Here is a 27,012-nt window from a genome sequence, read left to right as displayed (position 1 = left end):
CGTTCACTCCAGCACCTCCTCTGCCAGTGCATTATCTACATTATACCCCTAGCAGGAGCTCCAGAGTTGCTCAGACTTCCCCGTATTTTTAGACTGAAAGATCTCTTAAGAAGTCCATTAAAGAAATAATAATACTCACACAGCACTAGAACCTGAATGAGGAAATGCTAAATGTCAACAGTAAATACTTAAACACAAATATTTACTGCAATTACAAAAGAAAGCGAGCACTGGGAAGCCCAGTTTGTGCAATGCAGAAACTGGGAATGGCCTCAGCACAGTCCCTGTGCTGGAGCATCTCAGTCCCTGCCAGGGACAGTGGTGGCTTGCTAGGTTGTGCCTAAGAATGGCAGTGTTCCTGGATGGAGAACTGGAGCACTCAGTGCATCTGTGTCAGTGTCCATGATCCATGTGTCTTCTGGTGTGCCGGGGGGCTCTGGAGAAGTGCTGCAAAGCCCTTGGAGTCCACTGCACTTGGGAGTGTGGAGGAAGGACTGGGGATCGTGGAGAATCACCCCGGAGAACTCCTGTTGTAGAAGAGAAGTGCAGAAGTGGAATAGGGGTTTTTGGACCAAGGGATAAGCTCACACTCAGTCCATTAGAACCCAGGAAGCATCATCTTAAGTCGTCAGACATTAGAGGCTATGGGGTGGAGGTCAGAACTCCTGGGATCAGGTAAAGAGCACAGCATTGGACCCACCTTAACTGAGAACTTCCCACTATGGGCACAGGGCCACCTCTGGAGGGCTAGAGACTCACCAATTCCTGGCCATTGCCTCCCAGCTATAGAGAAGAAAGGCAATGGGGAGGCTTTCACACCATGGAAAGCACTGAAAGCAATAGGGGTGGTGTCTCACATTCCAACAAAGACAGCTCCCTCACATTAAAAAGGAGCCAGAGATTTCCACCTTGGGGGTCAAGGAGGGATTGTGACAGAGGTCACATCAGCACCAAGACCCAACCACCAAACAGCTGCCCAAGAGTTACAGCCACATCTCTGCTCAAGGGTGGGAGATGTGGGATCCCTTCAGAGGGGCTGGCAGACCAGACGGTGTCTGCTGTGGTTGCTCTATCTGCTGATCCTTACTGCTCTCACAGTGGGGTCCTTCCCAGCCGTGGCACTCACACCGGTAGCTCCCAGGCCCAAGGATACATACGCCCTGGTTCATGCACGGGTTGGGCTTGCAGAGGTTCACGGGGCTTTTTGCTTCTGCAACAGACATAAGCAGAAAGCAGGCTCAGGTGCATCTAGCATTAACAGCTAGGACACATGTTCACATTCACTGGGAATGCTGCAAAAGTATCAGGAACTATCTATCCCAGACATCAAAAAATGTTACCTAGGGCTAAAGAGATTGGAAAACCACATTAACATGGCAGAGGATGCAAGCTCACAACCCTGTCTTGCCACAAAAGACAAACTCCTCTGTGTTTAACATAGAGAAGAGGAAGAAGAATGGCTTTGCTAGATGTTCTAAACTGGAGAACATTCCTAATAAATGACAATTCCTAATGACATGGGTTAGCGGTGGACTTGGCAGTGCTGGGGTAACAGTTGGACTTGATGATCTTAAAAGTCTTTTCCAACCCAGTTGATTCTATGATTCTAAAGCTTAAAAGTATGGCAATATGTTAGGCTGCCTATCAAATAAGAGCACAGTGGAGCATCTTCAGAGCTCTGCACTGAACATGTGAGCACTCCAAGTCCCTGCATCCAGACACTGCCAATACAGAGCAAGACATATGCCCTGCTCCAAGCAGTTTACAACCTCAAAAGCTACTGGAGTTCAAACCCCATTCTGCCCTGGAGAGGACCTGAGTTCCCACCAGTGAGGAGCAAGGACAAGAAGTCAAACGGGAAGCAAGGGTGGGGTGGCATGAATGGGAAACAACACAGGAAACATTTCTATGCTGCTTTCTAGGAGGCTCAAGAGAAAAGCCTGCAACCGCAGCCCAAGTTGTTATTAGCCCTGCTCATATGAAGTATGTGACAGCTTTCCCAACCCTCTTAACACCACAGAGCCCAGCTGTCAGCAGGGCTGGCAGTATTTCATGCTGCCTTCCTGCAAATACTTTAGGTGAAGTAGCAGCATCCCAGAGGGATTTGCTTCCAGTCTGCTGACACCACCACTGCAGTGTTGGTAAGGGTGTGAAATTCCTCTGCTGAACAGCTATGTGGGGTAGAGAGTGGAGCTGCTAGCCTTGCTCTTTGCTCTGTGGTAGAAAACTCATAGAAGGTGTAGGAAAAGGGGGAAAGGAAACGATATTAATTCTATCCTCTATTCATCAGGAAGGTTACTACAGCTCACCACACTTTGTTCTTGTTCTCCCTGTACAGATAACGATGTGCACATCAACTCTCAACCTCTGCCTAAGCTTGGCAAAATTATCATTGAAATTCAGGTTTTTGACAGTCAAATCCTAGATCTGAGACATCTCAGTCTTTAGTTCTTGTTGATTTTTTATGGAGCCAAGTTGGGTTCAACAACATTGTCATCGTGGGACATCTCAGATGGGGTCCTGCCTGACACTATATCCCCAGGGATCTGAAATAAGTTTCTTCCACTTGAGGGATTATAACCTTTGATGATCTCAAGACTTTGTGTTTCCATTAATCAGATTCATAGACATTTAATGCTTAGGATATTTTCTCCTTGCCCCAGATCTTTTTTTTATGGTCTCTCTCCAGCTGAGCCTCAGAATAAATGGGATATTGCAGGTGTCCAGAGGCAGGACCTGTTTCTAAATGCTTTAATCATGAGTCATAAATATTTTTTAAGCCCTTTCACAGACAATGATTTTGTTATTGAGCCTTGGACTTGGGAGCAGAAGACTGAATGAAGGGTTTATCTCCACATTGCCCTTGGTCCTAGCCTATCTAGTGCAAACAGTGATTACCTGCACATGAAATGAAAGCAGCAATTCAGTCTCAGGAAATGATATGTTATTACCCTGACTCATTGAACCTTGCCATCTTTTCCCTTTCATCTGTGAAGCTGTAGTTAATTTCATGGTACAGTACATTGTTTTTGTAATAACACAGCTGAAAATACCACTGCAAAAGGAGCACATTGAAAAGCTCCAGGTAGAAACCATCTGCAGAGCCTGCCAAGAGACCAGCTCCTCACCCCAAAGAGACAGTGCTTTAGTTCTTTCTAACCCTGAAGGAGCCACAGGCATGCCCAGAGATGAAAAGGACCTTTGATAGTGCTGACGCTCAACGTGCTTCTTCATTTGATCTTACAAACGAGTTAAAACATAACAAAAACAAGTAGCTAAGTGTTAGACTATTTTGAATGAGAAACAAGGCATGGCATTTTAACTAGAAGCACTTTGGCCACCACTAATGTCTGCAGACCAGGGCTGCTATGCTTTCTGAAGGGCTGATTTTCAGTGAACACATTCAACACCATTGGCTGTGGAAACGTGTTCCATTACCCCCCCCAGTGACACTGCAGGGGGTACATCAACACAACGTAATGCACAGCAAGTTCTACAGGTTTAAAGCAACCTCAGAAAAAGAGCAAACTTCTTTTTCTTCCAGGGAAGGCAGAACTTAGGCCTGGCAGGACTGGAAAGAGCCACTCACACTAAGCCCAGTCTCACCCAGTGGACTGAGTCAGTTGGTTCCTACTCCTACAGAATTGCTTTGAACAGCCATCAGATCTCTATGCCATAGTTTGCCCATCTGTAAAAAGCAAAAGACAGTATTGAGCTTACTTGGTAAAGCATCAGAAAACCTACAATAACAATGCCTGGTGGTACCAGCATAAAGAGCAAGGATGGGATGTTCTCTCACCTTCACAAATTCTTTCGATGATAAGGTCTTGGTAATACTGCAGGTCCTCATAGGAGGAGATGTGGACCAGGTAGTTGGGAGACCCAGCAACCCTCAGCAGCACGTCCCTCTCTGCATCCCCAATGGCAGCCACAAACACCAAGATGCCATTGTTCCTCAGCTGCTGAGCTGGGGCAGCTGCATCTTCCATGCCACCTCTGCTTGTGAGCAGCACCACCACCTTGTTGACACCAGGTCTTGCTCCTTTCTGCACTGTCATCACATCACCATAAACATGCAGCAAGGCGCTGCCAGCAGAGCCCGAGCCCCCGAGGAAAGGCACCTGTTCGATGGCTTGAAGGAGAGCAGAATTGCTTGTGTGGGTGTCCAAAGCGAACACAGTGTGAGCTCTGCTGCCATAGATCACAAGGGCAATTTGGGTGACATCCCGGTTGATGCTGAAATGTGAACAGCTGCTCCTGACAAAGGCCCTCAGCTGCAGGAAATTCTCCAGGCCAACTGCAGATGAAGCATCCACCACAAATGCCAAGTCAAGAGACTGTGCCTGGCAGCCTAGATAAGAGAGTGGAAACGTGGGATTTCTCAGAATATGTATGTACCCTTTTCTGACCAAAAGAAGTGGTCAGAAGGGGAAAATGGTGGGCAAAATTCATCACTGCTGATCACTGAAGGGTGATTTACAAGCCTTTCACACCAATAAACACAGACCCACCACAAAAAGCAGGGATGGAAGGTTAGTCCTTGGATCTATGACTGACACAAACAAAACAAGGACATTCATCCCTCTGTCCTTCCCTTGTCCCCAGTGGAGTTCAGAAGACCTCCTCGTGGTTTGACAAACTCATCCCACAATGAGTCTTACCTCCAGGATTGTCCACACTGCAGATTTTTCTCTGCAGCTCCGGGATCCTGTTGAACAGGTCCTGGGGATCAGAGTAGACAATTGTCTGCTTTGGACTGCCAGTCACCTTGGTCAGCTCTGCTCTCATGAAGCTGCTGCCTACACCAATCAAGAAGAGGTCTTGGTCTCTTGTGTACTTGGCAGCTTCTGCCACTGGATCTTGGGACCTGGAGTCAGTGAGCAAGACAACCACACGTGGGATATCATCCTGCATCTCTGCAAAGACTGGGGTGCTCCTAAAACCGTGCTGTGCAATGTACTGCAAGGCTCTGCCTGTCAGGGTTCCTCCTCCACTGAAATTCAAAGCATCAATCCTCTTCATGAGACTGACTGCATCCTTGTGTTGCTCCACTTCAATGGGTATCCTAACACTGCTATCATACTGGGCCACTCCCACTTTCATTGGCGAGTCCTGGCCCATCACTCCTTGGAGGAACCTCTTGAGGAATGCCTTGTAGCGCAAGAACCCTTCTAGCGTGACTGCCGACGAGCTGTCCACCAGGAAAAGGAGATCCACGCTGCACTCCAGGCTCAGCTTTGGTGCTGAAAAGGGGGGTATCAATTTGTCAGTGACAGGGCAACAAGACCAGCCCTGTGGTGTGGAGAAGGGACATGGTGTCCAGTAACCTAAACTGGTTTGCCAGGCACACCATGAGCTGGAGGACGCCTGTGCCAGGAGGGTGCTTTGTTTTGGTTGGATGCCACACGAGGCTTTAGAGACAGGAAATACCCATGGGAGTCTGGGGGGATTCCTGAACTTTCGGATGGCAAACTTCAAATTAAAAGGGACAGCTCCTCTCGCGGAGTACTCTGGGAAAAACACCCCAAGTTTTCCAGAGAAAGGAGAGCGTCCAAGCACCAGGCCCTTTTTTTTGTAACATCCTGAGACACTTTAAAGTGGGAGCTTTGAATCTGGGGGAAGCAAGTACAAAGCATGTCCTGAAATTGGGACCTTCTTGGATTTCTTACATTGAACCCCCAAAATCAGGAGTCCCTCTTCACCCTATGTGCTCAGGGAGGGAACCAACAGCCATACCTATGTGTCTGTCCCAGTTTCTCTGTTCTGCTCACATGGCACCTGCATTTAGACCCAAAGGCCCAGGATGAAACTGTCAGTATTGGTGCTCTCCATATCCACAAGGTTTCTGAGCAGTGAGACCCAGTCACTGGGACTGACACAGACATAAACAGCATGAGACAATCATAGAAACATAGAACACCAGGTTGGAAGGGACCTCTGTGATCATCTGGTCCAACCCTTATAGAATCATAGAATAAACTCATCCTGTCTTCTGGAGAGAAGCTCAAAGGCTGCAGCCCAACCCCAGTCGTCCCTATGGCCATGCAATAGACACCACAAAGGGCAGGACTCGGCCAACAGGGAAGGAGGAAGAACGCAGGTTTACACCTACCGCAGTGGATGTCTCCTCCATACCCCACTGGGCACAGGCAGTGGTATTTGTCCAGTCCCTCTGGGACACACGTGCCCCCATTCTGGCATGGCTGGGAGTCACAAGGATCTAAACGGCATCAGAGAAAGGAAAGACAGGGATTCAGCAGGGAGCCTGTCCGTTCCCATCTGCACCATCAGTGGAAAAGGGGTCTCTTGCTGCACAGTTTGAACTAACACAGGGCCACGTGCACCCTCACCTCCAAGGCAAGTTCATTTTGGGATGGCTTTCCAACAGGCAGTGTTGGAAATCATGAGCTCACTTCATTTCCTTTAGAATAACACCAAGGAAGTTACATTCATGTACATATAGGATTGCTAAAGGTCAAGAAGCTTGGTCAGATTTACACTGGCAACGAAAGGATGAGAGTGTGGCCTGCTGCTTGAGCAATGTTGTACTGACAAAGAAAATTAAGCCACTGTCACCTGAACCAGGAGAAAGATGGAGTTAGGGGCAGAACTGAAGCACCACAGCTATTTTCATGGTCACAGAAACAGGCTGGCAATCAGCAAGGGTCATGTTCCCTGCTAAACTGACCATGGTACCAAGTGAATGAGTGGAGGCATCTCACTGCATACTCCTTTAGCTGGAGAGCAGTGACTCCTGGCAGGCATTGGGAAGCAGCACAAGCCTCTACCCCAGAGACACAAGCAGATGAGGATTAACTGGCTCCTCAAGTGGGAAGAGAAATGACAGGGTGATATTTTAATCCAAAAGACCTCTGGCTATAGATACCAATGACACAAAAAAAAAATGGATGTAACATCAACTTCTTGCTAAGGATGACATTTTCTCACTCAGTACAAAACTTTTAGAGATAAAAGTAAAACACCTTTCCTTTCATTCTTTTCATTCTTTATTTTAGTGTTTTTGCTGTTTAGTTCTCATCTTTCCTGCTTTGTAAATAAAAACTTTCAAAGGCTAAATCCTACCTGGACATACAGTTCGGAAGCATCTGGATGGGTGTTTTATCAAGACTCTCTTCCACCTGAAACAGGAAGAGTAAAACCTACCATGAATTTAAAGATGAACAAGGTGTCTTCCAGATTGACCTCAAGGTTTTTTCAATGGAACAGATTTTCTTTGAATACACAATTTTTCAAAACAAGTATTTCAAGAAAATGTCCATTCTGCATGGGGTGGCAAAAGAAAGAAAGAGAATTTCATCAAATCTACTCTTTTGAGTTTAAATTCTATACAAATGTTTTGCATTTAAAGATTATGGATGTATTTTTCAGGCTCCAGATTATTTTGTTATTGTTACTGCAGAAAACATGTCACAGTTTTTATTCTAAATTTGAATGAAACGAAAAATTTACAGCAGTGAGAATTTGTCATTCAGTGAAAATTCTGGCATCTGATTTATCCGCCTGTAACTAGTGGACAAGCAAGGTTTAGAGTGGGAGGAAATCCTCAGTCTTCAGCTGTGTCTCCCAGTGAGATTTTTTTAACTTCCTCCATCATTTCCCTTCCTTAAGGTGACATGAAATAAACCCAGACCTTAGAGGACAAATGAATATTTGCCCCGCGTAAGAAGGCAGGTAACATTGGTTCCTGACAGCGAGATGATTTCTGCTTATTCTCATCCCTGTTAATGAGGTTTCTATTTATCCCATACCTGCAGCTTCACTATGCCGCTGATTTTCCAGTGCTCTGCATTAGGGCTGCTCAAACTTGCAGCAACTGTGGCCAACACCATCACAGCTGGGATGCTGTAGGCAAGCCACAAGTTGCTCAGCTTTCCCACGCTGGCTGTAAAGTACAAGGATCTGGAAACACCCTCAGACATTAAGACAAGCCTGAAATTATCCATACAGTCATCCCTGAGTATATCCATGCACAGGCCATTATGCACAGCCCAGATCCAGGGTGATTTTCAAACATGAATCTGACTGCCTGGTATTAAAACAAACACACAAAGCATCTCTTCAAAGGAAGAACACCCCCCACACACCAATTTCTGCACACCACCACTTGCACTCAGCTGCTTTTATCAGCAATGAGCACGAAGCAGCCTTTCCCTTCACAGCTCATTTTTAAAGCATTTCTCCCACTGTGTCAACTACAGTGACAATGTTATTTGAAGGACCTGACATGGTTTATGGGTTTTCAGCTCCAGCCTCCTCTCCCTGAGCAAGAGGACATTTCCTCCATGCAACTCATTGCCATTGACCTGATAATGCAGCTCTTTGTGCGCATTCTGGTTTTAGCACTGCTGCACAGGGGGTATTTTGCCAGTGACTGGAGCCTCTCCATAGGAAAGTCCTTCCCATGTCCCCCAGGGCAGCCAAGCAAAGGAAAAGGGGTTTCTGCAAGGAAGAAACCCTGAGTGGATGAAACCAAAGCAAGCACCAACACAGGGAGCCAGACCTAGAAACCTCTGCAACAGAGACAGTACAGAGATGTAAACTTCAAAGCATCTCAGTTCAGCAGGTAGGTAACCAATCCCAAATCCATTTTCTAATATTCATAGTTCTCTTGGGCTAATCATCCTCTTGTCTCAGCTCCTCCTCTTACCCTTTGCATCACATATAAGTCAATGGTCAGGGCAGGGAGAGCTTCTTCCCATGTCTAGGGACCATGTTTGCACCAGTCTTCCGAGCAATCTTCATCCCCATAAAGAATTAAGGTCAGATAAAAGCCTCATTACTGTATCTCTCATATTCTTTCAGCCCCACTCATTTCTAGAGCTGTGGTGTCCAACTCACCTGTAGAAAGGGCATAACGAAGCCCCGACTGCATTTGGCTGCTTTGAGCCTTTCCAGCACACATAATTTCCAGCCAGCTCTTTCACAGTCTCCAGGGTGCTGCGTTCACAAGGGTGGGATTCAACTCTGCAACCTGTAGCAAAGAACAAATGCAAACTTGGATCAATGCAGGGAAATGCAAAGTCTGTATGGGAGTGAAGCACCATTCCAAAACACGTTAGCCTTCCTAGCATCAGCAGACCAGGCAGTGATTCACACAGCCTCCAGAGACTCCAGAAGGGAATTTTCCTGTTGACAAGCTCATCAGCCTGTCCCACTCTCTGGATGCTCACTATTCAGCCTGCTTTGCTTCTCTATAAAACTCTCACTGTTGAGTTCAGAGGTCAGTGACAAATTTTCAGCCCCTTTGGTGCCTTCATGATGGAATCATGGAATCAACCGGGTTGGAAAAGACCTTTAAGGTCATTAAGTCCAACCTCTACCCCAGCACTGCCACGATCACCACTAAACCATGTCACTAAGGGCCTCATCTACACGCTTCCAGGGATGGTGATCCCACCACTTGGAATCACCAGCATGCTATCCAGTTTGGCCACCAGAATCAGGATAACCCAGAGCACAAGACCTACTAATTCCCTTGTACACTTTCTGACACTGCCTCATCTTCCTCACTCAGTGACATGGCCCAAGCTCAGAGCATGGACCTGAAGAAGGAGCCAGGACAAGGGGTTACCTGGAGCGGTGGTGCTGCAGACAGAGCCGGTGAGGGTGCTGTACAGGCCGTTGGCAGCATCATCAGCATCCCCAGCAAAGACCACATGCTTCTCAGTGGGCTCACTAGCCAGCATGTGCAGCTCCTCCCACCTGCAGAACAAGGGGGTGTTCAACCACTTAGCTATCCCCAAAGAACCAAGTATCAAAACAGACCCTGTGCAGTGAACAGAGAGCTGATGCAGAACCATGACACCCTTCAAACAGTTTTCAAAGGCTTTGTATGTTTAATCTCAGGCAGTAGCATAGCTCTAAGTCAGTGGAAGAGCTTCCTTCAACACTAGTTCTCCTACACCAGCAGCCAAATCAGCATTCCCTCCCTTTGTTAACCCACAAATCCCCCTTTTCTCTTTCCAAAGCTCACATGAGGCACAGGGCCACCCTTTCCTCATGAGAACTTGCCATTTGGCTACCTGGACCTCCATTTCCCACTGTATGGGGGGTTTCCTACCTTGGAAACTTGATTCCCACTGCAAAAACCGTGATGTGTCTGTCCTTCACCTGCATTGCGGGCATCATGGTGCTGCCCTGGGACTTGCCATCTGAAATGATGATCAGGACTTCAGGGACACTCGAGTTTCTGCCACCAGGGAATCCCTTGCGGAGAACGTACTTCAGAGCCCGACCCGTCTCTGTGCTCCCACCTCTAGAAGGAAGGGAGATAAAATCAGAACAGTGGGAAGCAAAGCTCTTCTCTTGCGATTGTATTTACCATTTGATTTTCAAACTTCCACCCTCTGGTAATAGGGAACTTAGCATATTTCTGCCTGTTGCAAGACCACACATCCACAGAGATGTCTAACCCTGTCATTCCTCTCATCTTCCTATCGATAGGTCACATCTACTCACCCTTGCCTCTCTTATCTCCAACAAGGCTTCTAGCACACAGCAGTTTCTGCAACTGGAGCAAAACCAGAGCTCTCAGATATTTATTTACAGCTTTGACAAATGCCTCAACTGCTTTTGGTCTTCCATCTAAAAACTGCAGTCACTTCTTCAAGAGTTGTGAGGAAAAGCTGTTTCACAACAACCTCTTGTATTCCAGTCAGAAACACAGTACAGGTGGGCAAAATGAACAAACACCAGCATCTCAAAGTGGTTTCCTTTCTCTTGATGGATAAAGATGCTAGAAATTCTTGCCACATTTCATCCCTTTCCTTCCACGGAACCTTCTGCCATTCTTACACCAAGAGCAAGAAGGGAGATACGTGTCCCAGCTTGTAACTGAGAGTCTGCAGTCCAGCAGTATGCAGAGTCTTGGCCTTTTTCTCCATGGTTTATTTGCAGGTTAATTTGATTTTCTACTAAAAGGCATGTGTCCATCCTGTAGTAAAGCTCCTGGAAATACAGATGCTGAAAGCTTCTTAGTGTACCTCTAGAAACTCAGAAGGACTGGACACAAGGGATGCTTTCTTCAGGGCTTCACCAGTGCCTTTTACATGAGGAAAGTAAACGTTAAGAAAAGCCACCTCATGCTCCAGTTATCTAAAACCATGAAAAACGCAATCAAAATCAATACTCTCATCTGTCAGGTTGCTTGCCTCTGGCAAGATAGAGAAGGTGCACCAGCCATTGATATTCACACAAGCTGTACCCATCACTTCTCATTTTGGAGATGGGATCACCTGGAAGAAGCACAAGGCCATTTAAAACTGGCACAAGTTACCTGCTTCAGCTCACTTGTGGCTCAGATGCCAAAGCCACCTTACTCCTCATACTGCCTGCACCAAGTAGTGTCCTGAAGTCCCTGTAGGGCCTGGCTGCCCTCAGGTCTGGGCTATCATGGAGCTTTCCTGCGTGTCTCTCCTGTGAAACATTTCTTCCAATGCATGTAACTCAAACAGTGGGTTTGGGTAGCCCTGCCACCCTTCATTTACAAATTAATGGGATCTCAAGAGTTGAGGGGACAGATGTGTAAAAGCATCAGATGATCCCATCTGAAAATCTGCTCTGAAGAGCTGACTGGTCCTGAAGAGAGGTGAATGTGGGGAGTGGGATTGAGGGGTGCACATGCTGGGCTCTGAGGGAATGAAAACTGTTACCTTGGACCAAAGGTACCAGAAGCAGATTTCAGTGCTGATTCCAGGTCCTTCTCCACAAAACCATTTACTTTCTCTTTCCTGGCTCCCCAGAAGCAGTTCTAGGGTGCAAGAAACCAGCTACTTCCATATTTTGGCAGCCCCTGGATTCTCCCCTGGAGAAGGGAATGTTTCTGAGGTAGAAAGTGATCAGTTCAATACTCATCAATCCTCTCAGTAGCAAAGTACTAAACCCGCATCAGGATTCAGGTGCTAAAGGGCACACATTCCAGCAGGGACACATGCCAACGGCAATATAAATCAGCAGGTAAAATGTGCTGCTGCTAGGCATTAGGGAATGGCAGGCATCAAGCCTTGCAGCTATGCAATAGCGCCCAAGGAAAAGCAACCATGATTGCAGTATAGGTAGAAAATGAGCTACGGGTTGCCAGAGAACAGCTTTAGTCAATGATGCTTTAGAGATCCTGAGACTCATTTCTTGTGAGATTATTAAAGAGTAAGATTTGCTGACTGCTGGATGCCTTCTTAGCCTAAGAGCCTGACTGGCCTCCCAAGCCTGTAGGCACTGGAGCTGTACGCTGCACACCAGCACAAAGCCACAGGGAAGGAAAGAGAGTTCCCTCTGGCAGCAGGGATGCTCGCCACAGGCAGGGTTATGGCCAGTGTCTGCACAGCACAAGGGTCTCAGTGATGGCATGCTGGATGTGAACTGGGAAGGAGACCCTCATTGCAAGTGTGCTGAAGATAAAGCAGAAGGGAATAAAAAAGGGAGTGCTATACATACACATGGGTCTAAGAGGGGAACAACAATGCATGTTTTTTATGGGCTGTACATTTACTCTAGTTGTTCTTTCCTCTTAGTGAGCTCTGTGGAGCAGGGACTGTCCTCTGCTTTCAATACTCCAGACTGGGCTCTGTGTTCTAGGTACCATAAAACATCACCAGAATTATATATAAAACGATCACCTGTATCAGGCTGAGGCAGGAATGATGACACTGTGAGCCAAACACTGCAGTTTTATTTAAGTAAAAGCCATGAGTAACCTAATAGAGACCTTGGAGAGGAGGCAGGAGATGGTCTCACCTCTGCCTTGCAGGGTGGACTGTGCAGCTGGACCCAAAGGTGAAATCGGCCCCCACTGCCCCAACTCCCCATCCATCTCCTACACTTGGAGATGTAGGCTACCCAGGCAGCCCCTGGTGCAACCAACTTAAGCTTCACATCAACACCTACTCTCTGCACCCCATCAATACCAGGCTAAGACCTTGCTACAACACAACACACTGGGTAAAAGCCTTTCACCCCCTGTAAAAATCAAGGGCAACCCACACAGCAAGTTCTTCAGCTGCTGTTGACAGCTTTGACCCCTTCCTACAACTCATTAACTCTTTTTGGTGTTGGAGGAACAAACATTTGCTTATCTCAAATGGGTAAATCCTGCATTGACACGAGTCTCCCTCTTCCATTCTTGGTAGTTCTCCATCTGCACAAGGCGAGAAGTCTGTAATGTGCCATGCCTGACTGGATGTTTGATACCAAAGAGAGCCCAGTTCACTGGGAACTTGCTCCAGACCTGTTGATAACTAAACCGTGAGATCAGAGGAGACATTTCCAGCTGTCTTCTACCAAGGAGCTGTGCTTTAAATCACTTCCTATAATTGCCTTTTACATCTGCTTTTATAGCCATCCCGAGCAAGCAAGGAGAACCAAACCACAAGTGTTATTCATTTATTGGGGGCATCATGTTGTCCTTCAGCTGTGTTGACACAAACACACCCCATTTGCTTTCTGAACATCCATCCTTTGCTTTAGCACCTGATTCCTGATTCACTTGTTCAAGGAAAGCATTTGATCATGCCCAAGTTCATCATTTCATGCTCATTTCATACTGTGTTCATAGCATGTCCAAATATGCCATTTCCTGACCAGATGTCAGCAGCTGTCAGATGCTTCAGTGAAAAGTGCTGTGCATGAGGGAAAACATATTGTGCGTAGTCAGTCTGATGACTGAATCTCGATAACTCAGCTGTGCCCACATGAGCCCTGAGGGTTAGAAAAACCTAATGAAGAGTCTCTGCACAAAAGCTCCTTAAATTCAGTTTCTTACCAATTTTCACTGGTTTTGACACAGTGGGTGTGTGTTTAAGGCATTACTCCAATGAGGATTTTCTGAAGCTGAAGGAGATGTGGATTTTACCTGCTGCCTTTCCTCCAGGACAGCGCTAAGAAAGTTTTTCTCCTCTAACCAGTCATTGACTTGTATGAAAGAAATTCATGAGAAGTTCAGCTTCTGAGATTACTGCCAAATTTGGTTGGGTTTGGCCAACGAATTCAAAGGCTGACTGGACAGGATTCACAGAGAGAGACCAGCAGGCTCCAAATAAATCACAGAAGCTTCACTTTAGTCTGGTGCTGCCTCCTTTCAAGTGCTCTCAGCTCCACGCCTGGAGCACAGGGCTGAAGTCAGGAAACGCCTTGCTGGCCAAAGGCTCATCAGAAGCACATCAAGAAGCCTCTCAACCGAGACATCAGACACACAGCTTTTTCAGAAGCCAACTGGAATCCATCCGTAGCTGTTTTATCTGCTTTGAAATGTCAGCTTTTCATTTAAACTAGATGGAACAGCCAAGCACAAGGTCATTCTTTCTGTTTGATCTGTCAGCATCCATGCGTTCTCATCAAGGAATTTCAGTGCCAGACACCAAACACTGCTCCGCTTTCTCTGTTCTCACTGACTTTCAGCCAACAGCCAAAGAGGAGGAGTGTAGCTTGTTTTCTGAGAAGTTTTTCCTTTAACGTTACACGAGAGATTTTCCTGATTTGATAAACTTCCCAAAAGCAATGCAGCAAAACCAGCCAATTGGTCTTGCTTGAGAAAGTCAAAAGTGATCCCATTTGCTTGCATTATGTACATCATGCTGAGAGTAGCAGACATCCATAAGAAATGCAGAGCTAACTTTACCCCTAATGCATACGAGCTGAAGAAGGAGTAGACTCCCACAGGCCACACCAGTATCTTAGCTATCATCAAAACAAGAGTTATTTGGGGGTGGTTGTCAGATCCTTCATAGATCCAAAAGTATTTCGCAGACATGAAGAATTTGGATTTGGAGAGGCTGTAAGTACAGGTCTTTTCTGGGCTTCTGGCTCCATTTCCTGAAGTCGTGGGAACACATCCAAGTCTTATCATCAGGAAGATAAAAGGTTTTCCTCTGAAAACCTGATCCTGTTGAGTTCAGCAGGTACACATGCACAGACATCCGGGGAGCAGGAATTCATCACTACTTCATAAGACAAAGGAAACTGTAACCACCAAAGCCATGTCCTACCTTTGCTCAGGTGTGTGGAACACCACACTAGCTTTTCCCTGGAAGCATGTAACCTACCGCCCGGCACGAATGGCAAGAAAAACCCACCAGGAGGGTCATGGAAAATTCTCCCTATTTACCATGTTACAGTGGGCCACTGAAAACTCCCTCCCATCAACTTCCACCAACAAAGCCGGACCAGGTTTTAGCAGGCTGTGGGTTATGGGCCACAGTGCTCATCCACCATCCTCCCTGAGGGCATCACATTGGTGTATGCACAGCAGGGCTGGAGGTGTCCTGACCTCAACAAACTCCCAGTCCAGAGATCATTCATAGCCCCCAAAAAGAGCTGTAAAATAAGCTGACCTGAACACAATCCTCCTGATTCTCTCTTTCACTTCTTGTTTGGTTACATATGAATCCAGCGGGAATTCAAGGTGAGGAGTTGAGCTGAACTGTATCAAACCCACGCGGACCTAACAGAAAAGGTTGAAGATTATGAAAGGTATCTGTGAGATTCTAAATAAACTTCAACAAGGAGCACAGACCACAGCATCTCCTATGCAGACTGTATACAAGGCAAAATAGTTCATTAGCAAACAATGCGAGCCTCTGCTGCAGTCACAGGCAGCTCAGGATCTATATTTATCCATTCAGAGCAGCAAGGAGCCTCAAGCACAGTAAGTTCATAAATAACACCTCTTATGCCAAGCCAGTTATACACTGCACAGCAATCTTTCCATTACTAAAAGCAGCTCCCTCCGGCATCGAGCACAGCAGGCAACACAAACCAATTATTTTTCCACTACCTCCTCTAAAACTGTTTTCTATCACTGAAAATGCAAATAGACTGAATTGTCTGTATTGGGCAATACAACCAGGATGTTCCACTGAAGCCTGACAAGAAGTTTCATGGAATGTGACAACTTCAAAGGTGAAAAAACTACTGATTTTCAATCTATAGGCCTATATTGCAGTCTAGTTGAAGGCGTCCCTGCTCATTGCAGAGGGGGTGGACTAGATGACCTTTGAGGGTCCCTTCCAACCCAAACCATTCTATGATCCTATACAAGTCTCTACTCTCAATCAATTTAATATGAGCCATAAAAAGGGAATGTCCATTTAACCTGAGCTGCCCAGCATCTCTCAAAGCCTCAAGTGTGCACTGTGACTCCTTGCCATCATTGCCCAGGCTGCAGGAAGCTCCCTGTGCTGTGTGGCTGAGCTGAGATCTGAAAGGTGAAAGATTTCTTACATAAGAAAATGATGAAGGGGAATGGTGATTTCAGCATCCAAAGGATCCTTCCACAGGGGCAGAGCAGCGGCTTTTGGTTTTAGGACCTGGAGCAGTGGAGGCAGTTGGTCTGGAGGAAGTTTTGGGGCACAAATCTAAGTATCCCTGCTGTGGGAACCAGAAGCAAACACAAGAGCTGCCTCCACTCCTTTGCTCCCAGAACTCTCTAGAGAATCAGACATGGACCAAGGGTCCCCAAAGCTGCAGCAGGCTCAGACCCACCCCCTGTCCTGCCTCAAGTTTCTCTTCCTGCTACACAGAGACCTTGCATCCCTGCCACAACCTTCCCAAAGACCTGCCAATTATTTGGAAAGGCTCTGGCAGGGAATCAAGTACAAAAACCCCTCCAGCCTGCTCTAAGGCCCCTGACTAAGATGCCTTGCAATGAACGTTTTCCCTTCCAGTCATTTTAATCCATGAGCATCCAAACCAAACTAAAAATCAGTAAAAAAACCCACCCAAATCATAATCTTTAACCTAAAATATTATGTCTTTTTCTCAAGACCAAATGGAACTGCTTAAAATCTGTGGAGAATCACAAAGTGTCCTCCAAACCCACTGCTTCACAAACCTCCACCTCATCTGTCTGGATAAATACCCATGGTAGCTGCTAGGTTGAATGCTGCAGTTTCACTCAGCACGTTATCACTGGCCTTTCCACACATTGACAAGCTGTTTGAACCTAAAATGAGACATTCCTGACACTCACCCTGTCTGGGTGGATGTCCAAGGCATCACAGAGCTTGCTTGTGAAGCGCTTAGACCTTTCAAAGCTTCCTTTGCCAATGCTGTAGGAGCCGTCCAAGAGGAAAAGGACATCAAATGAAGCAGAGCACTGCATCACTAGGAGAAAAGATAGACACTCTGAAACTGCACCTTATTAGTCTGACTGTCTGGAAACAGAGAGCCAGGAGCAGAAAATCCAGACAAATAGATTTGCAGAGGACAGACGCAACCCAAAGCCTGGATGCACTCCTGCTCTGGCCTGCACTGGTTCAGACTTGTCATGGTTTAAGCACAGCCGTGATTTTTGCTAGCAAAACCCTGAATTTAGAGTTAGGGTTTTCTAACAGCAGATTACAAGGGATTGAAAGCTGTAAAGCATTCCCTTCTGGGTCACTGGTTCTTCTAATGGGGCAACCACCCTTGCCCTGGAGCACTGCACTGGGGATGAGCTGGAGCACAGCCTGCCCACCAGCACTGTCCCAGCTTGTCAGCCTTGCCCTCACTGCTGGTCTGGATGTGGAGATGCAACAACCTGGGTGCTGAGTGCAGGCACTAACCACAGCTGTCTGCTTAAGCATGCACAGAGAAAGCTGCTGTGCCTCCATCCCAGTGTGGGCTTGGCATGGGGACTTGGAGACCAGGCTGGATGGGGCTTTGAGAAACCTGCTGCAGTGGAAGGTGTCCCTCCTCATGGCAGGGGTTGGAACTGGATGAGTTTAAGGTGCTTTCCAACCCAAACCATTCTATGATTCTATGCCTGCAGCCCACCAAAGGGCTCTTGGTGATGTGCATCAGTGAGAAACATCCAAATAGGGCACATCAGGATGGAAAGTCTGAGCTGAACACACAGTGCTAAGGATGGGGGCATGCCTGACATAGAAACATAGAATCATAGAATAGTTAGGGTTGGAAAGGACCTTAAGATCATCTAGTTCCATCCCCCCTGCTATGGGCAGGGACACCTCACACTAAACCGTGTCACCCAAGGCTCTGTCCAACCTGGCCTTGAACACTGCCAGGGATGGAGCATTCACAACTTCCCTGGGCAACCCATTCCAGTGCCTCACCGCCCTCACAGTATCTCCTTATATCCAATCTAAACTTCCCCTGTTTAAGTTTTAACCCATTACCCCTTGTCCTATCACTACAATTCCTAGTGAAGAGTCCCTCCCCAGCATCCTTGTAGGCCCCCTTCAGATACTGGGAGGCTGCTATGAGGTACATGTAATTTATCACTTGACAGGCAGACAACAGGAAATAATAGCTAGCAGGAGAATGCATGATACAGGTTGTGAGTAACCAATTGAGTGTACGTCAAGGGAGCTGTAGGTGAACACGGTTTGGTGGCAGCCAGAGAGCAGTCATCCTTGTTCACTGCACTGTGGCTGTTGCTGGCTTCACAGGCTGAACAAATTAGCCACATGAGAGGCCTAATCGAGCCTGTGATTAGACACAGCTCCTTAAACCAGGATTGCTTGAAACAGGCTCTGAAGGAACTGACAAACACCAGCCAGGTGGCAAATATCCAGTACAGGAAAACCAGAGCAGGTCACATCCCAAAAGAGCTATTACCAATGAGGGGGGAAACCAGGCTAGGGCAGAAGCAGCCACAATGCTGTGCTTGCCAGGGCATTACAGACTGAATGAGGTCCAATAAACAAACAGATAAATTTAGGGGAAAAAAAAAGATAAAGAAAGAAAAAATTCAAAAACCAGAAAAATTTGCTTTAAAAATGAACTTACACTGGCCAGCAGCTGAGATCTTGCTGATCATCTCCTGGTCAGCATGAATCTCTTGTATACCCCACACCAGCAAAACTGTGGGATCAAACAGACAATCACCCATCAACACTAAGACCTGCCTTAATAAAAACAAACAAACAAACATGCAGACTTTAATCTAGAGCAGCAGAAATGCTGGCTTGCTGGAGAGATTTCACGTTTGCATTGATGTGTGTCTATGGGAGGAAATTCCTTCTGGCAGGGACACAGAGAGCATGAAAAATGCCAAGGACCCACAGCACAGGAGACAGTCCTCTGCTCACTGCATGCAAGGACACAGTGCAAGAATGACAGCAAGGCTAGGCTTAGGCTTCAAAGATTACAGGCACAAGCAATGGAGACACCCAATAATCGCATTGGAGGCATTAATGAGCTTTTAATATCGTAACAACATCAGCTTTTCCCATATCAACAGACACTTCACATATACAGATGTGCAAATTCTCAGCAAAGCTGTTTCTCCAGGTATTATTTTCTCCCCTTCTGTGTGAAACTGTTTCAGAGATCTATTTGTAAACCTCCTGGAGAGGCACTCATTTGGCCCTCACTCCTCAGAGTGAAGAACTCCAGAGACAGGGAAGCACCCGCGACAGAAACCACCGATGAAACATGGCAACTTCAAACATACCTTGGGAAAGCAGGAAAACACAGATGGACTCGCATGACAAGAGGCTCATGGTGACAAATCTGAAAGAAAAATAAAGGAGAGGAGCATTGATCCAATGCCTAAGGCTGGATTCTTTACCTGCAGTTGATCACCTCGTTGCTGGTTGTCTCATGGGATGAGTTCAGATGAGTTCTGAAGAGCAAAGGCAGCTCCTGGGGAGGAGGGTGGGAAACAAATAGAAGGAAAAAACAGGAAAATGAGGAAACTATGGAAAAGAGTCTCCCTGTGCACTCATCTCCTTTCCTATTCAGACTGGAGAAAGCAGGTTTCAAGGGGAGGGAGCACCCAGCCGCCCTCCTCTCCTTCTCTCCATAGCCACCCAGACCTCTGCTCTCCTCCTCATCACTGCACCTCACTCTCAAAGCCGAATCCCACCAGGGTCCCTGCTGCCCTCAGGGAGCCAAACACAACTCCTCAGGGGGCTCACTGAGCATGGGGCAGAGCAATGTCCCCCTGACCCTACCATCCAACTGAGACATCCCTGCCTCAGCCAGCGCTGCAGCCCATCATTGCGGGTCTTCAATAACACTCAACCACAGGCTCTTTCATGCCTTATATCTCCCAAGGACTGGCTTTCTGGGGAGATGTTTTCATGCACAACTGTCCAGCAAAGTCCATTTCCTGCTCATTTCCCCTTTGAAATCAGCAAGGCTGCCATCACATCGCAGATGGACTTCAGTGACACTTTCAAGCAAGCACACATTTAGACCAAGCACGTCTGGCTGAGCTATGGCTTTCAAGTTAAAGCATGTGTATTTATTTTTCCTCCAGATTAAGAGCACTGGGTGCACTCACTAGAGCAAATCTGACCAGATTCATGCTGGGTCTCTGCCTCTCTCATTACAAAAGCAGATTTTCTCATCCAGTTACAGACAAATACATGCATTTCTTGATAACCACCTCTACTAACCAAGTGTTTTCCTATGAAAATAGAGAGGGCTTTTGCTCAGGGAACACTTAGCCTCTGCAGCAAAGGATATGTTTAATAAGCAGGTGGGAAGAACTGATGCTTGTTAGTGAAAACACCAAAATAGGCACATTCCCATTGCTTCAGGTGTCAATTCTTTGGAATGTGGCAAACCTCATGAGTCAGAGCAGCAGTGGTCAAGAAACGGCTTCATGGAGTGTCCTCACACTGCCTATCCCAGTCCAACCCTCAACTGCTATTGCCCTGGACACATCTGTGTTAGCTCCTGTCGGAAGGAACACACAGTCTGAGAAAGGTTCCTCACTCTCACTGTTTGACATTGGATTTGGTGTTCTGTGCTGGCATCTCATTTCCTCAGTTTCCCCAGTCTTTAAGATTGGGTGCCACCATCCCTTGTGCTTCCGTAGGTGGGAAGACCTCACTAACACAGATGAGTCCCCAGGGACACATAAAACTTTAAACCCCAGGACACAAGCCAAGCTTTCAGCAATGGAAACTTCTCCTCTGGACAAGCTTTTCTATTCAGAGGAGCACGTAAGACACCTGAAGTGACGGACTTGCCTTGCCCTAGAGCATCAGTCTGGGACCCTTTGCTCTGCCAGGGGTACCTCTAGCACCCACCCCAGACACCAAATGGTCGGAGCAAGGGCCCATTAAACCCATGCCTGCACCTCAACACCTCTCACAGACAAGGCAAGGCCCTGCTCAGTTACCTGCATGGGGCCATAATGAAGAGGGGAACTGGAAAGCATCATTAGGGATTACAGACACAATAGCACTCTGTGTCTTGCAGCTCTTTACCCAGTACCAGGTGCTTTATAAGCATCACTCTTCAACACATGTTCCCAACACCCCCAAATTAACAGATCCCAAGCTTGCTTAAGTAAAGGGGGGTAAACATAACACATGCCTTCATCAAAGAAGCCCTTGTGTCCCTCAGTAGCTTCAAGCCCTGGCAATGCCACAGAGGTAAGGTCATCCTTTTGCCATGCCCCAAGGACATTCTGTCTAGCAGCTAATTCCAGTGCACACAACATCCAAAGGAGGACAAGCTTCTGCCTGCAACCAGATGTGAGGGGATTTCAGATTGTTTTCATTGCAAAATGTTGACAGGTTGAGATATTTCTACAACTTAGCCTTATCTTGGGTTTACATCAACTAATTTGAAGGATGAATTCTTTGCCTTTCAGTCCAGTTAGACTCTCAGCATCAGGAACTGAAAGAAAACTGCATCATCATCCACTGTTCATCAGCATTACCCCAGGATCTTTAGACAGCAGCTTTGCTGGGGATGCTGTGGTGAGTGAAGGAGTTTTTCATTTCATCTTTCTGGCCATTAAGAAAGGAAAATTCAGAAGTATCTGCATTAATACTGAGTCAAAATAATCTCTTTTTTTAACCATGATTAGTCAAAAGCTGTATTTTTTGTAACCAGATTCTCATGTATATGTAATCACAGCTTATGTAAAGCTGACTAAGAGCATAGCCACATGTACCTTATTGGGAGGAGTAAGACAAGAGGGGTAGAGGTGGAGAAAGCTCCTCTTGACAAGTGCTTCTCAACATGGCTTTCACCATCTGCAAAACATCTCACCTTCCCTATCCTTACTAATGGGACAGACCCAAACCCTGATCTGAAAACACAGTGAACCAAAACCATGGGGCTGCTCACCTGGATGTTGACCCATGTCCAACAGCAGAGCTGTGCCTACAGCAGAGCAAGTACCTGCCTAAGAAGGGATCTAAAACATAGCATGGGCTGGTGTCTCTAAAGAAGGAAGGGAAGGGAAAGGGCTAGCAGCGGATGTCATGCACCTTGCCAAACTTGCCTGCAACAAAACACCACCATGAGATGCTATCCTGTGTATATCTATAAGAGCACATCCCTTTTTTAGGGTGTTACTTCAACAGTTATCATCACGTACATTAATTTGGGGCAAATGCTACTCTTCTAGTGGGACAAGTAGGAGATACTTAAAATCACCAGTTAGCTGCTGTAATTGATTACCCCCTCTTCTCATCTCAGAGACCTGGCTTGCAACAAAAGGCATTTCCAGCTCATTTTTCAAGCTGTCCACCTTTCATTTTGTAATAGGGGGGAAAGCAGAAATTATTATGCTGCATATTCATTGAAGTATGTTCTCAACAAGCCAAACAACCCTCTGTCACTGTAGGTGTAACTCCATAGCTCCATTCAGTCTGCCTGAGGATGTGGACCCACCTGCTGAGGGGACCCACTGTTCCCCTGATGTTTAGGTGTGAGGAGAGAAGAGAGGAGGCCAGTTTTGCTTCCCCCTCTCTCAGCCTGTTCCCCATAAGTCAGTTTCACTTCTTGCCCAGGCTTGGAGGCAGTTGGACATCCCTATTGGGAGCTCTGGGTGTCCACTCTGCCCAGCCACAGGAACAACTAACGGGGGAGTCAAAACTGAAAGGGGAAGGAGGAAGATGACAGGGAAATATTTAACGTCTCCTTAAAACAACACAAACTCCAGTCCCAAACTTCTGACACTTTTTTTCTCCTCAAGTGGTAAGATTTAATTTCCATAAGATGCTCTGCAAAACCAACTTGTTTATTCTCCCCCCTGTTTCTGCGTGGAGGAACAGTTTTGACAGGGCCTTTTCCCCTTGTGCAATAAGGGCTCCTGTATCTTAAGAGACTTAATCTTGCAGTGCTCATATGGGGTACTATCAAAATCAGCACACAGTGATCAGGTACAACCCACAAGTTATGGAATAAAAGGCACTTTTCTTCCCCCAGAGCTTGTGCTAAACTCACTGTGTGGTTTGCTCTGCCAGAAGCACTCGTGCTACCGACTTTGCCTGTGGCAAAGCAGCAGGAGTGTCTCTGTGAATGCCTCATCTTTCTTACCTTTTGCTGGATGCCACATATGCAAGACCACCCAGGGGAGCTGGAGCCTGCCTCAGCATTGCAAGCAGTACTTGAGTACAGCAGCAGGCAGACAGTGCTGGTACCAGGAAGAAACGTATAGAGTGGCAGAAAAAAGGGGTGCTAGGGATCTGGGGTAACTTGATGTCTTAGGAGAAACCAATAGCATAAGGAACTGAATATGCAAATAGTGTAATTATATTGAGACTATGAAAGAACGCAGGTAACTTGGTCACATACCCACTGAGAACTGCTAATTCAAGGGAATGGATTCTGGTGCAATGATTGTGATTGTCCCTGTTGCCCCTCTCTGTGAAAAATCTGTGGAGGCTACAGCTGGGGCCAGACACTACCTTGTACCAGCCAGAAACATGCCCACCTGAGACAGATCAACTACTGATGTGCCCACACCGTGTGCAGGTGTGAATGGTTCACAAACAACGAGGGTGCTCCCTTCTCATGCACATCAACAAGACATCTCCCTGCTTCATTCCTTAGATGCATCGCCATGCCACACAGGTGCCTTGGTCCAAAAGCTTCCCAGAAGGACAGGAAGACCTCAGGTTGGTCACCTTGTCTTACAAGACAAAAATCCCTCTGCTACGTCACTTGGTGGTGTCACTGCCCATGCTCCTGCAGGACTGGAAGGGGTGTTTGCTGCTGGTTGCTAATGAAGCCATCATTCAGACCACAGGCACCTGCTGGCTGAAGGACAAACCTCACAAGCAGGAATAAGGACTTCAAGGCTGCTGTGATGAGCCTGCCTCTTGAGGAAACTAAATTGTGGTCTGTCCTTCCCCAGGCATCCAACGCTGCAGAAGAGGAGGAACTCTGCCTTTCCAAGACAGTCAGTTGCAATGGTTGCCTGCAGCAGAGGTAACATCTCTGGTATTCAGTTTAGTGAGACAGCCTGTCCTCACCTCAACATGCATGACGCCAAGATGTTCCTGATCACCTCATACCCAACCCCTCTTACAACACTAACCCACGTTCACACCTTATCCTCCTGCTGCATCTCTGCAAGTCCCAAGGACAAGCCACGACCTGCGAATTTTCTCCACAGCATCACTCCTGCAGACACATACAAGCTGTTACCTGCATGTATTTCCAGGGCAGCAGTCTGCGTGCCCTTCCTAAAGGAGGTTTAGAAAGCGGGACTCTCCCACAGGTTTGGGTTGTTTTACAGAACCGGGGTAAGGTCAAAAGAGAAGGTTTTGTTACTCCATCCACTTATTCCACTTAGAGTCTCCTCAGAAGACCCAGACATCTTTAGGGACACCCACAGAAGATGATGCGGCTAACTACCCCAGCACAGAGTACACGAGCGCTGGGTCAGCACACACACACAGCCCCTCTAAGCAGAGCCCTTGCTGAAGGAAGTGGGAAAATGTGTTTGTACACGGGCATTGGCCTCCTGGTGATGCCTCACCTTCACTGTGCAAAATCACAGAACCCCAGACTGGTTTGGGTTGGAAGGGACCTCAAAGCTCATCCAGTTCCAACCCCTGCCATGGGCAGGGACACCTTCCACTAGAGCAGCTTGCTCCAAGCCCCTTTGTCCAACCTGGCCTTGAACACTGCCAGGGATGGGGCAGCCACAGCTTCCCTGGGCACCCTGTCCCAGCGCCTCAGCACCCTCACAGTAATAAACAAACACAACGGAAGCCAACTTTGCAGAAGCCACTTGTAAAATCACTTTCGCAACTTCCAAGTCACGTTTTGGTGTCTGTTCACATTTCCTCAGATCACTGGCAAAGCAGGGTCCTGGCACCTCCCTGTTTCCTTTCCACTCCAGACCACGTGGGAAGACATTTTCATCCCTCTTTAACACACACAGAAACCAAGATACAGAGAGACAAAGCAACTTGCTCACAGGTGCATGAATTTATAGTACAAGTGGGATCCAGCCTGAGCCCTCTAGCCACTGCAACACATCAGGAATACCAGCTATCGTGTGTACTCAAAGACAGGGGCTTCTCTACATTCTTCCATGAAGCGCCACTACCATTCCAGGTCCTTCATTCTTTGCTTCATCAAGCTGCCTTTGTGTCTTCTGCAGATGGGTTTTACATTAAGGACGTGAGACACAACCTGTCTGAAGCCTGCCCTGGCAAGTTCAGCACATTTCCCCCTCGCCGCACCTCAAAACTGCTGGAAACGAGTCAATTAAAGCATTAGAGCAGGGGCCAGGGCTGCTTTTCTGGGTGGTGGGGTTTTGTTATTTCAATAACCCAGCATGGCGCTATTCCTTTATTACAGTGAACAAATTCACCCCTTGCTCAAGACGAGACTGACCCAGTCCGCCTTACCAAGCACAGGAGCAAACCTCTTGCTCCTGGGGGGCACCGCGCTACCGCACCAAAGGCGGAACACACAGAGGCTGGGCTCAAACCCCCCCGGGTGCCAGGTCCTCCCCTGGCCTGGGACTGGACATCGGCTCAGCAACGGGGTTTTCAGGTGCCTTGCTCCATCGCCTCCCTTCATCCCAATCGGCTCACGGGCTTCAACGTGGCCAGCAGGGCCCTCGTTGCTCCCCAGCACCCCCTACACCCCGCCGGGGGCCCGCCCGGCTGCCCGGACCGTCCCGGCGCTGCCCGAACACTCACCCCGATGCCATCGCCTCCTCGTCCCGCCCGGACGGTCAGGAGAAGGCGACCGCAGCCCCGGTCCCCGAGCGCCGGGACAGCGAGGAGAGAAGGAGGAGGAGGAGGAAGAGGAGAAGCTGCCCGCCCGGCCCTTGCCCCTCTCCCGGTGCCGCAGGGATCCGCCGCCAGCCCCACTCCGGCCACCGAGCGCATCACAGCCACGGTACCGCTGCTGTCCCACATGGTCCTGATCCCGATTCGCCGAGGAGGAGCTTTAAGATGTTACGAACTGAAACGAGGGAAAACCACCCAGTTTAAATTGCACGTTACCTTTTGTCTGCCAGGTCTGCTGTGCGAACCCTTGTGCACCTGAGGGTTTGTGAGCAGCTCCCTTCACACTTGGGATTTATATCGCGCTCAGCTGTGCCAGCCTCTCGCCTCACCCAGCACATCCTGCCACCTACAGTTAGGACCAAACCAAACCGGACAACACCCACCTTGCTCTAGGTTGCCTTCGGGATGCACACTGCTGTACCCACTCATCCCACAGACTAAACACAGCTGGAAATGGTGGTGCCCCAGAGCACAGGTAACTGGAGGAGAGGTAAAACCACAGACCAGAGGTTGCTTTGCAACACCCACAGCCATGACGTGATTTCATTTATGAATCAGCTTTTTAATGGTTTTTAGAGAATGTCTTCCCTAATGTTTTTCCACAGCAAACTATTCTCTACCTGTGAGTGAAAATACCCTAATCATACCTGCTACACATAGAGGAATCATTTAAGGGACCCGATTTAAATAATTATCGCTTTTTTCTTTCTCCTTTTACAACTGAACACATGCAAAAGAACTCCACATTCCACTATTATTTGAAAATTATTAACTATTAACCTAGATTTTCTAAGAATAAAGCAGAATTTAAGTGATAATATTATTCCATTAGCAGAAGCCATACCAAAGTACCAGATCTCATTCCTGCATCACTTTCCTGATTCTGCTTTTCAAATCTTCTCTCCTGCAAGCCATGGGGTGCCTGCCATACTCACCATCAACAGTCCTTATTTACCCTTGAAAGCAGAGCAATGCAGACTCCACAGCAAGAATAAGGACACACAATGAATTGTGGTCACAGTAAATAATTTCTTCCTAATATTTAACTTAA

At 47.3% G+C, this 27,012-nt stretch overlaps 1 protein-coding gene across 1 annotated transcript; it reads right to left on the bottom strand.

Moving 5' to 3' along the window:
• On the bottom strand, window positions 1-19,463 carry VWA2 (von Willebrand factor A domain containing 2). The gene is made up of 13 exons (XM_057420939.1): window positions 19,409-19,463; window positions 18,742-18,816; window positions 16,982-17,115; window positions 15,345-15,454; window positions 10,082-10,276; window positions 9,593-9,723; window positions 8,860-8,992; window positions 7,084-7,139; window positions 6,113-6,220; window positions 4,662-5,243; window positions 3,800-4,351; window positions 1,088-1,210; window positions 1-527 (listed from the first exon to the last, which is right to left on the bottom strand). The coding sequence occupies exons 1-13, from the start codon at window positions 19,455-19,457 to the stop codon at window positions 394-396; spliced, it is 2,382 nt and encodes a 793-aa protein (XP_057276922.1). The 5' UTR covers window positions 19,458-19,463; the 3' UTR covers window positions 1-393.
• Between the last annotated feature and the right edge of the window lie 7,549 nt (window positions 19,464-27,012).

The sequence above is a fragment of the Pezoporus wallicus genome, unplaced genomic scaffold, assembly GCF_028554395.1.
Source record: "Pezoporus wallicus isolate ANWC-B61680 ecotype Strahan unplaced genomic scaffold, APGP_CSIRO_Pwel_v1 contig_3365, whole genome shotgun sequence".
NCBI classification, from domain to species: Eukaryota; Metazoa; Chordata; class Aves; order Psittaciformes; family Psittacidae; genus Pezoporus; species Pezoporus wallicus.
This window is presented reverse-complemented; position numbering and strand designations above follow the sequence as displayed.